Source organism: Narcine bancroftii, chromosome 10 (assembly GCF_036971445.1).
Source record: "Narcine bancroftii isolate sNarBan1 chromosome 10, sNarBan1.hap1, whole genome shotgun sequence".
Taxonomy (NCBI): Eukaryota; Metazoa; Chordata; class Chondrichthyes; order Torpediniformes; family Narcinidae; genus Narcine; species Narcine bancroftii.
This window is the reverse complement of record NC_091478.1, coordinates 5387169-5399467: the sequence shown is the minus strand read 5'-3', so window position 1 is coordinate 5399467 and position 12299 is coordinate 5387169. Positions and strand designations below refer to the sequence as shown.

The 12299-nt window shown below is 40.6% G+C and overlaps 1 protein-coding gene across 10 annotated transcripts in view; it reads left to right on the top strand.

Annotated features, from left to right (window-relative positions):
• mgmt (O-6-methylguanine-DNA methyltransferase) overlaps nt 1-12299 on the top strand; it is a 538867-nt gene that overhangs the window by 294958 nt on the left and 231610 nt on the right. For all 10 annotated transcript variants that reach the window (XR_011345278.1, XR_011345279.1, XR_011345277.1 and 7 more), the window contains one exon: nt 5869-6008. Coding sequence is in view for 5 of the 10 variants with exons in the window: in XM_069899651.1 (XP_069755752.1) it covers nt 5869-6008 (140 nt within the window). In the remaining 5 variants the exon portion in view is untranslated. The remainder of the gene's footprint in view (nt 1-5868; nt 6009-12299) is intronic.

The window sequence follows — 12299 nt, the reverse complement described above, 5'->3', positions numbered from 1 at the left end:
AGGCAGAGACCTAACCTTGACGCAAAATAAACCATTGTATTCAAAGTGATAAGCTGAAAGTTGTGCTATTCGATAGAAGCCTAGGCATGCTAGCTTGCTCGCTTATCTTTTTGTTCTGGGAATAGGTGCTTGGGTTAGCAGTTTTTGGGTAATATAAGCCATGGTCCCACTGCTGAAGTTTGAGACTCTCCGAGAGGTGGCAACATCTCTCAGCAAGAAGAAGAACTTCTAGAGTCCAGCCAACGTCCCGGTCGGGGGAGGTGGAGAAGCTGCTACCGGCGCCCCGACAACCTACTACAAGTGTGCGGTCGTTGCTTCGCTTCGGCAGTTGGGACCAGTCCAGGCGTTGATAAGTAGAATTGGGAAGGGCTAGCATATTGTAGTTTGAATTCAGCTTTAGATTTAGTAATAAACATTTGTATAAACTGAACTGCTCTCGGTGTGTGTGTCTATTTTCTTTCAGTAGCTCAAACACTGTGACCAATCTAAAACGAACAAAGTGAGAGGTACAAGTTTACCCAGGACAACGTCCACAATGATGGAGTGTTTTGAGAGGATGGTGTTGAAGCATATCACCTCCTGTCTGAGAGGCATCATGGATCTGTTCCAATTTGCCTGTCGTAACAACAGGTCTATGGCAGATGCCATCTCGCTAGCTCTACACAAAGCCCTGGAACATGTGGACAGCAAAGATGCATACATCAGGATGCTCTTTATCGACCATTTAACATCATCATCCCCTCAAAATTGATCAGCAGATTCCAAGACCTGGGCCCCAAATGGATCCTGGATTTCCTCACCTCCAGACCCCAATCAGTGAGGATTGGTAAGAACATCTCCTCCACAATCCCCATCAGTACCGGAGCACCACAAGCTGCCTTTTTTGTCCGCTATTCTTGCTTCATACCTATGACTGTAAGGCTCGGTACAACAATACCGTATACAAATGTGCTTATTAATCCAAATTTGCTTATTAAAAGGGGACAATGAGTGAACATGCAGGAACATACATTGAAAACTTGGCTGAATGGTGTACTAACAGCAACTCTCACTCAGTGTCACCAAAACCAAGGAGCTGATTGTAGACTTTCAGAAAGGAAAGCCAGAGGTGTATGATCCAGTGATCATTGGGGGATCAGAGGTGGAGAAAGTGAGCAAATTTAAATTGCTGGGAGACACTATCTTGGTGGACCTTTCCTGGACCCAAACACACAAATGTCATGGTGAAAAAGCATGTCAGTGCCTCGACTTCCTCTGGAGTTTGAAGAGATTCTGTCTGACATTGAAGACCTTGGCATACTTCTATAGATGTGCAGTGAAAAGTGTGCTGAACGGTGCATCATGGTCTGGTATGAGGGCATCAATACCTGTGAGTGGAAAGCCCTGCAGAAGGTAGTGGACACAGCCCAGTACATCACAGGAAAAACGTTCCCCACCATCAAGGAAATCTACATGGAACGCTGCCATCAGAGAGCAGCAGCAAACATAAGAATCCACACCACCCAGGACATGCTCTGTTCTCGCTGCTGCCATCAGGAAAGTTGTACAGGTGCCACAAGACTCGTGCCACCAAGTTCAGGAACAGCTGCTCCCCCTCCACCATCAGACTTCTCAACAACAAACTCAGTCAGGGACTCATTTAAGGCCTCTTACTTTGCAAATTATTTATTATTGAATATTGATTTTCTGTATAACATAGTCAGTTTGTTTACATTTCTCGCTTTTTGATATATATATATATATATCCTTTCTTGAATAGTTTTTTTGCACTACTGATAATTAGAAATTCTGCCTGGCCTGAATGAAAGAGAATCTCAGGGATGTGATGTGATGTCATGCATGTACTCGGACAATAAATCTGAAATTTGAACTTTTAATAAATTTGCATAATTAAGGATTCATAGTAATTACAGAAATGAAGAGTTGTATATGATTGTTTTATTATCAACTACAGAAACTACATCATGCAATTCCATTTTCTTTGGACTCGGCAATAAAGAGGCTGTAGAATTCCAAATAAGACTTCTGCTAGAACGTTTCAAAAGAAAGTTCAGCACGTGATAGAATCAACCAGGAACACTCTGACCGACTTTCTTCATCGACTTTCTACTGAAAACCACTGAGTTGAAATGCTTCTGATGTGTTTTACATATAACACACACACTCTCTCTCTCTCTCTCTCTCTCTCTCTCTCTCCATCTCATTCTCTTGGGCCTTCACTCTTCACACATTGCAAGATTGAATATAGATCCAAAGGATGATGATGGGTGACAGAAGAGGGGATCACTCACTGGTTATTATTTATTTGCATCTCCCCAGTGTTGTGCTGATGGAGAACTGCGTAAGGATTCTGACAGGATGTGAAACAAAAAGGGTGGTTCATGTTCTGTGAGATAATCCTTTAGTCAGGGTGATACACTGGAGGCAGCAAAGTCCTTTTATAAGACTCACCAGTGCAAAGAATGGAGCACACTTAGTAAAGATTAAAAGCACATGCTTTCTTACCATTGAAGGAGGCATTTGATTGATTTTACAACCTGTAAACATGGTTTAAAATGCTGAAGTGAGTGGGAAAAAAATGAAGACTGTCCCAGTCTGAATGTCAGACCAAAAGCAAGAACGATGATCTTGCTGTGTTCTCTTCTCCTTTAAAACCAAACAGGATGACAGAAGGTCAAGTCTTTTTGTTTGATGGTCATCATGATCCAGATCTTTTTATGACTGACTACTGCAATTGCGGTCCACGTTTCCCTCTCATTTGATCACCTTAGGCCACTCCCTTTGCAAACCTTTGAAACATCAGGCAGTGTTTTCCCAAGCTTGCAGAAATGTAAGTCAGAGGCCTGAAGACAACAGCTACTTCTACACCTGCTGAACATGAGTTCCATCTCTGCACATATTATCTTTCTTCATATTGCATCCTGGACCATTTTAGTGCAAACTGTACCTTGACCAGTGCCTTCAAATCTTAGAAGTTTTCCTGATTTCTCTTACTGCAGAGGTTTGACTCAGCTGGTGGCATTCTTAGGTCGGTAGGTTTTGAGCTCAGTCACCATTTGTGGATTTAGCTTGTGATAAATATTGTCACACCCATACTGAACAGGGGTAAGTGATGTGCTTTGAATGACAGCAACCCATTGCCCCTCCGGTCTTTTTTAATGATTCAGGCAAATGTAGTCTCCAATGTCCCGATTAAGATTCTTCCCTTCGTCTGCAATATCACTTTGGTCATTCTCAAAATTTTATTGCCACATGAAAAAAACTTGCATGTGAGATAAAATGACCAAAAACCTACACTCCTTCAGGAGCTCTCCCTGCCAGTCTTTATACTTCCTGCAAAATTTCTCCCACAGACCTCCCCATCTACTTAATTGTTCAATGTTATCCCAGTCTGTAAAGCACTTAAAGACGAGCAGTTTAGAATTTTATAAAGGAATGATTGAAATAAAAATTATTTCTTTTCCTTCAGGATTCCCTCCTTAATTTCCCTGCCAACTTTGAATTTTAGAAAAGGCTTTTGGGATAGCCTGAAGCCTTGAAAGTTGTGGTAAAAATGCATGTCATTTTTATGTTTTCTTCTCACTTTTGTGGTTGTAATATCTTGTCAACTGCCTGTCCTGTTGTCTTCCATCACTTTACTGCCAATTATAGTCTTTGTTACAGTCCTTGAGCATATCTGTATTGTTGACCTTTATTTCCCCTTTTGGTTTACTCATCCATGGGCGGTATATAATTTCGGGGAAAGAATCAACCAAAACATTAGTCTCAGTGCAAAAGTCAATAAACCAGCTCCTGTACTTCGAAACTGAGTGTTTTTAATCGTTCTGAACAACAGTGGCTTACTAACTTTCTCCCATGCCTGGCAAAAACATTATTAGTCGCAGTTGTTTCCTTTTTAAATAGTTGACTGAGAGTCATGGGTTTGGCGACACTGAGTGAGAGGTTGTTGTTAGTACACCATTCAGCCAAGATGGCTGAGAGTCATGGATAACCTCTAATGACACATATTTTCCAAAGTTTCAGGTCAAAATATTCAATGAAATATTGAGCTTTCAATAAAACCAGAGAGAATCAGAAATCTGAAAGAAGGAATGAATTTGGTGAATATGGTGCCTCTCTGCAAAGGCCAGTGTTTTGGGCCTGTGTTAAAGGTTGTAATGAAGTTGGACAGGACAAGAGCAAAAATTGAAAGCCTGGCCCGCATTCTTTTACTTTTTCCAAGTTGGAGGTCATGGGTGAAGGGCATATTTCTCACCAATAGCAGATATCTTGACAGTGATAGGATATTGTTCCAATCATCTATGTGTGTGGCATGTGTCCCAGCACTGTGATACCACATGGGCTAAATGTCATATTTTCCTTTTTTTTTATTAAATTTTTTTTATTTTTCACACCATAAATCACATTAGCCATGATACACACTTTTTCTTTTTCACACATATACAGTGACTTTTTCTCGCCCCCCCCCCTCCTCCCAAGCCACCACCCCCCCCCCTCCCATCCATTTTAGGTATACAATCTAGGTTACATTAAACCAGTCAGACAATGTTGTCATTCAACAAAAATACACCAGAAATTCTACTGAGTCCATTCTTTTCTTTCCTTCTCCTTCCATCAACTTAGGTAATGATTGTCCCCGGTAGGTTTTCGCTATTGTATTTAATGTAAGGCTCCCATATTTGTTCGAATATTTCAATATTATTTCTTAAACTATATGTTATTTTTTCTAATGGAATACATTTATTCATTTCTATATACCATTGTTGTATTTTCAGATTATCTTCCAATTTCCAGGTTGACATAATACATTTTTTTGCTACGGCTAGAGCTATCTTAACAAATCTTTTTTGTGCATCCTCCAAATCAATTCCAAATTCTTTGTTTTTTATGTTACTTAGGAGAAAGATCTCTGGATTCTTTGGTATATTGTTTTCTGTTATTTTATTTAATATCTGATTGAGATCTTCCCAAAATTTTTCTACTTTCTCACATGTCCAGATTGCATGAATTAATGTCATATTTTCCTTGATGCTTTGTCAGAAGGAGACCTTTCTTTCTATCTCCCTGCATGTGTGGTACCTGTAATGCATTAATGATCTGATTATATCACAAATAAGAGTAAGTGTTGAACCATTTATGCAGTCACCATCTGTGATTCCATGGTTGTGTCTTGCTGTGTAGCACAAGTAACCAGGACCTCATTCCCCACTTGCCAGGTCATGCTCTCTTCTCACTTTATTCAGAAAGTCCAGCACCTCTCAGTTCAAGAAGTTTTTTCTAATGGCTATCATGATCTTGAAGTTCCCAGTTTCATCCAAACCTTAGCCCTACCCACAGGACCATCAAAGGACCATACAATTCCCTGTGGAAACAGGACGTCTCACCTAATTTGCACCTCAACCGTTTGGATCTCCACTGCAGCCTCTGTACACCTTGGTGCAACTTTTGGCATGAACTGTTTCCAATTGGATTTCCCCTTTGGAAGACAATTAGCACCAGGTTAAAGTCCAGTGGAATTTCTTCTCTTATTGTAACTCCTCCTTTTCCCAGTTCTGATGAAGGGTCTTTAACCTGAAACTCTTTCTTTCCTCAGACACCACCCAACCTACTGAGTGTTTCTAATATTTTCTGTCTTTATCCCCTTTAATAGGCATGGGCAAACTTTTGGATTAATTGGGTGTCAGCATCGTTGAACCCATTTACTGGGACTATTTCATTCAGCTTCAATCATTTTACCAAAAATTAATAATAAGGCAATTTTTTATTGCCTGTGGCATGAGGGCAGCACAAGTCTTGAGGGTCATTAATATTTAACAGTTGGAAATTGTCATGAAGCTCCTGATCAATATTCTCTCTTGCTTTCTTCAGCTACCTTCACCTGCAACGTGCTGAGGATCCTACAGAGGGATGTGAAATTTGGAGAAGTGACTTCCTACAAGCAGCTCGCAACCCTTGCTGGCAATTCAAAAGCTGTGAGAGCTGTGGGAGGAGCGATGAGAAGTAACCCTGTAAGTTTACCTTGATATCTGTGTGATGACAAACCAGTTTCATCAGGTGCACCAGGCCATCTTGATCACAGAAATGAAGATAGGATGAGTGCAATTAAAATTCACTCACAGGAGCTTGATTTTAAATATGTTTCTATTTAGAGCCGCAGTCTGCTGGGTTGATATTTGAAATGGTGCAAACTCCTGGAAGGTGCCTTTACCCTACTGGGAAACTGTGATTGCAGACATCACCCGTGTCCAGCCTTTGTAATTAATGATGGGCTGTGGGGGTGGTTGGTGGGGAAACCTGCTCACAACATGTTCTTCAGGCAAGAGGATCATACTGCTGGGAGCTTATTTCAAAATATTCTGGGGGTGTAGGTTAATGGGGTGTCAATTGGGCAACACAGACTCTTGGGCCAAAATGGCCTGTCATCTTGCTGTATGTATGTATGTATGTCATATTTGTCAAATTTATCATAGCCACACCTTACTGCCCATGCAGTAGTTTAACCATGCAGGGGGAGAAAACGTGTCTGGATGTAATCTTTACGTTCCATTGGTCATGAAAGTAGAAATGTGAATTCCTCCCATGCCCCAAGTTGTGAAAGTAGAACATGACCAAATGCTGCAGGCCAGGAGCTCATGGGCTCACCAACAAGAATGGTCCACCATTGCCTCAGTGCTCCTGGGCAAATAGGATTTAAATATCAATGAGGGATTTGGGTTTTGTTTCAGTCTATTCATGTCCCTGCGGCACAGTCTGGCGTGGCTGTGATGAGCTGCCGTGGTAAAATGGCTGGCCAGCATTCAGGGTGCAGACTCACGAACCACACTCCGAAAGCTGGCTGCTTCAAAGTGTAACCCAGCAGGAGACTGCAAATGAGAAGTTCACTCATATACTGAATGTTTAACAGAACATCTTGGAACTGCTATTGTGTGGATAAAGGCTATTTGACCCATCAAATTTGTTCAATTTGTACAGTGGGATTGAATTGTATTACTAGAAATAATTTGTACCATATATGGATGTTTTAAAGGTTCCAACTATACCATTCTAGGCTCACCCATATCTGCTCAAAACATTCATTGTACATTGGGTGACACCAGTTATATTCAGTGCACATTAAACACCGCTTTCACCAAACTGCATATTAAAGAGCATATACACAGATTCATCCAAAAGATCCAGCTTTTCATTCTGTCCTAACCAAAGTACTGAATGAGTGACTGTTCTGAGGTTCAAGTCACTGCCACTCTGTTATTCCTCGAACTAGTGGACATAGCCTCAGGATTCGGGGTCGAAGCTTTAGGATGGAGATGAGGAGAAACTGCTTTTCCCGAGAGTGGTGAATCTCTCCCATTGAAGCAATGGAGGCGATCTCAGTAAATATATTTAAGACAAAGCTAGGTAGATTTTTACATTGCAAGGGAATTAAGGGATATGGGAAATGGCAGGTAGATGGAGGATCGACGGGCCAGATGGCCGACTCCTGCTCCTATTTCTTATGTTCTTAATCAGACTGTAGTAAGACAGAATTGCCCCGGCACATTTACCTTTCTCAGGTACAGCCTCATCACATGGGGCTCTGTTTACGAACCCAGCTGAGAACTTGCTTTGGTTTTTATTTATAAGGTAACGACGTTTCAACATTTGTTATGTCATACTCTCAATCTGACCACATTACAATAGAAGTGAAATATTTTAGCTGGGAAATTATTGAGGTTGTCATTTCATCAAGTTTTAAAATAAGTTGTTATAAACCATTTGTATTTGGTTTGTTTTTGCATTCTTCTACAAAAGAGTGTTGTACTGTTGTCCTGCTGCAGAGGGATCATTTTCTTTCAAATGTTTCACTGCATTGTATTAACTGAAACATCTATTTACAGCATGTAGTGCGCGTTGAAAGAACCAAAGACTTGTTGATCCAAACCAAGGCTTTTATTAACTAAAAGACTGGAGCGGATCACAAGTAGGTCGGCCAGTCCAGAATGACCTGGTCTGACGAGGAGCAATCCTTTAAGACCTGCCAGTAGGTGGTGCTACACTCTCAGCCAATCACAGTCATCCTACATGACCATCTGTACATAGACACATTGGTGATAGAATCTGGACTCTCACACAGCAAAAACCTTATTTGCTCTCTTTAAATATTACGTGAATTTTGCACATTTAGGAAGCTAATTGAGAAATAAGAAAACATAACTAGGCTGTGCTATACCTTTGAAATGTTATTGACAGTGGATATCAACACTACAGGAATGAAAATGTTTGAATAACAGCAAAAAAAAGTATCAATTATATGGCATTCTAACAGACATTTGGAATTTTTCATTAAATAACCAGTTCTAACAAGTTCTATTTCTCTCTTCTGGAATTCAAAATCCTTTTGTAGTATTATAGAAACTTTGAACAAATGCTGGTCATTTGGATGTCTCAGTAACACCTTTGTACCTCCCTGGCCACGTGGTAATTGTCTCATCAAAGCCCAGAAATAAAATGAAAATCAAAAATAAACTGGAGATATTGAAAACCTGAAACAAAAACAAAAATGCTGTTACAGCGCAAGAGAACAGGGCTCGAGTCCGCCACTGTCAGTAAGAAGTTTTCTCCTTGTGTCTGCGTAGGTTTCTCCAGGTCCTCCCATTTCCTCCCACTGTTCAAAACGTACCAGGGGTGAAGACCAATTGGATCTAATTGGGTGGCGCGGGTTCATGTGATGAAAGGGCCTATTACCCTGCTGTATGTCTACATTTAAATTGAAGGTTGGCCAGTATCCAAAGGAGAAACAGTTAATGTTCGAGGAAGGGTCCCTTGAGAAATCCCAGGCATGAAATGATAACTGTTTCTCTTTCCATAGATGCTCCCTGGCCATTTGAGTTTTTGCAACATATTTAGTTTTCTCATCCCAGAAAAAAAAATCCAGTTGATGTAATGACTTCACACAAGGTTCACATTTTTTTTCTTTTTGAATGATTTTCATTGAGTTAAAATCACATGGTCCTTTGAAACTTTAAATCACACAGCTCCTCCTGAGATTTCCCAGGGCAGATTGGTGTGTGCTGGGCCCACGTATACAGATAAAACATACCACTTCAACAGTGGGACGTGGTACATTCAGCCTGTCCTGATGTCCGAATTTATCAGTTTTTGTCATTCAGCACTGGAATCTGAGGCACTCACTGCATCCACTGAAGGTGCAACAGTATCTGCACCTCCTGAGAAGACTGAGGCGGGCTCTACTGCCGGCCACCATCTCTCAACTTTCTGCAGGAACACTACGGAGGGGGTCCTGGCCGGCTTCATCACAGTTGCTGTAGAGCATCAGATTAGCGGTCAATCTACAGGACCTTTAGAGCAGCGGAGAAGATCACTGGGATCTCCATTCCCTCCCTTCCACACCCACCCAATCAACGTGATTTACCAGCATTGTTGTTTAAAGAGGGCTCGCTAAATCAGTGAAGATCCCTACCATCCCTCACACAGAATCTTCCAGTTACTCCTGTTGGGAAAGAGATACAGGAGGATAAGAGCCAGTACCACCAGGCTGAGAAACAGCTTCTTCCCACAGGCAGTGAAACTACTGGATGACTGATGAACTGCTCATACAAACCCTCCATGACTTATTTGTTTCACAATAATATTTATTTATTTCATCTCTATAAACATACTGTGCAAATGTATTATTTGTCTGTATGTGTGTTATGTTGGTATGTGTGTTTGCTGGGTTTGCACTGAGGACCGGAGAATGCTATTTTGTCAGCTTGTAGTTTGCACAATCGAGTGGTAAATAAACTGAACTTGAACAAAAGTCCCTTTTAACAATTTATTTACTGGGATGGGACTTATTCAGTGAATCTTTACAACCACAGACCAAATCTCTTCCAGAAAGTTTAAAAATTAAACCTTCCCTTGAAACCAGTAATACTTAGTGACTTGACAGAAGTCACAATCTCCCTCTCTCACAATTCCCTCCCATCATTCCAGACTACAGAACAATCCCATGTCACTGACTTGCCAACTACCGGTAATGACAGTTCACTCTTTAGACTTACAGCTGGATAAAACTATATATATCCATATCAAAATAAAGGCTGTTGTAGTTTGGAAAAGGTAAAAGGTAAAGCTTCCATTAATGTCTCTGTAGTGCGCGTCGAAAGAACCAAAGACTTGTTGATCCAAACCAAGGCTTTTATTAACTAAAAGACTGGAGCATATCACAAGTAGGTCGACCAGTCCAGAATGACCTGCCAGTAGGTGTGGCTACACTCAGCCAATCACAGTCATCCTACGCCACCACTTCTACATATGTACATATACACATTGGTGATAGAATCTGTACGATCACATTCACGTAATATTACATTTGGAATGTAACATGCATGAAATTCTTTAATTTGCAGACAGAGGGACACCACTTTGTCCAGCGCCCCTCACAGAAACCTACAGCACAATGTTCCTAGGCAGTACTGGCCAGGCCGGAGCCTGCTTAGCTTCAGAGATCAGACGATCTCATGCATATTCAGGCTGTTAAGCTTCTGCTACATATTGTTTAAAATAATTTCTGATTTTGTAGTGAAGGAAATAATTACAAAATGTATCTCTATTTCTTTAGTCATTGTTATGGCCAGAGGGTACATTGACAAGGATTTGCCAAAATCCCTTAATACATATCTGACAAATATTCCTTTGTAGTTAATGTATTTTATTTAATTCATACTGTGACCTTCCAACTTTATCAGAAGCCTGAAGAGGAGTCGATAGTAGTTAAGAATGCAATGTCTTTGCTACAAATTATATGAAGGACATTGTAGATCAGCTCACCTTAACAGGAAAATCTTCAAATACTTTGCTGTATTTCAGATTGATTTTAAGGTCTGTGGTCCTCAAAGGGCAAACGCGGAGTTCAATTAACAAGCTCATTAGAACAGTACAGGGGACTATAAAAGAATCATAAAGGCTCCTGGAAGTAAAGGAATGGAAGATTGATCAGTTCAAGGTCATTATAATGACTGCTGTACGATTTAAACACAATATCACCTGAAGTGATTACTAACTACAAGCAGAGGTTAAAGTAAAAAGGTGTCGGTTTGAATTTATCTTGCCTCCCAAGCAAAAATCAGTTATCTTAAAATTTGTTTTTACAACACACCTTTTAATGCATAAAAGAGAAAATTTTAGAATAGAAAGAAATAGCTCGACTTCTCTCTTACAATCTAGAACTAACACTGTGTGAGAGTCCAGATTCTATCACCAATGTGTCTATGTACAGAGGGTCGTGTAGGATGACTGTGATTGGCTGAGAAGTGTAGCCACACCTACTGGCAGGTCTTAAAGGATTGCTCCTAGCCAGACCAGGTCATTCTGGACTGGTCGACCTACTTGTGATATGCTCCAGTCTTTTAGTTAATAAAAGCCTTGGTTTGGATCAACAAGTCTTTGGTTCTTTCGACGTGCTCTACATACTGTAAGATTAGAGAATGCCTATAAAGGTTTAAATAAGGTTAGAGTACCAACTCCATCCGGGCTTGCACCAATTAAACCCACTCGCTCAAACCACGTCACAAGCACAGCAAACACCTTTTAGCAGAGTTGTTTTGAAAGCTCATCTGTGACAGAAGGTATTGTTATTTTTTTTCTTTATCGTGTGTGCTGGACAATCTCTGATCGTTTTTTGGGCATATGCTTGACTTTTTGCAATTCTGATTTTTTTTTTTTGCCGGCCTGCTTCTGGCTGCTTTTAAAATGGACTCACTCCAGTCATCAGGGGTCTGACAGGCTTTCCTTCAAGACTGGATGATGGGGTGGGGGAAGAAGTCAGAAAGCGTGGACAGGAGAAGAAGGATACGGACCAGGAGATTCCCCCTGCAATAGATGATTAAATGAGCATCTTTACCATGTGAGCATGAAAAGTAAAAGTGATTTGGTTTGAACATCTCAATGGAGTAGTGATATCAACCCCCATCTTTCTGTGAAAGAAAATATCACCAAGCTGTTACTTGACAGGAGCACAACTTGAGCCTTAAATTTGAACATGGATATCACAGATCATGGCTGTAAAGGTCAATTTAACTTGTAAATTTTATGCAGGTATTTTTCCCAAGTGACAGCCTACAACTTCAATGGATATCTTTAAGGTTCCTGTAAACTGCTGTGTTGGAACTCTCTATTCCAGCTGCATCTCTTTCCAGTTGGGCAGAATAAAACAGGTCAAGGAGGAACTAATGGTTTGGCGTTACACACTTTATTGCCTTATTTTTCTTGTGGCAAGCGAAAGTACAAGAATTGTGTTTGATGTTGTTTTCAGGGCC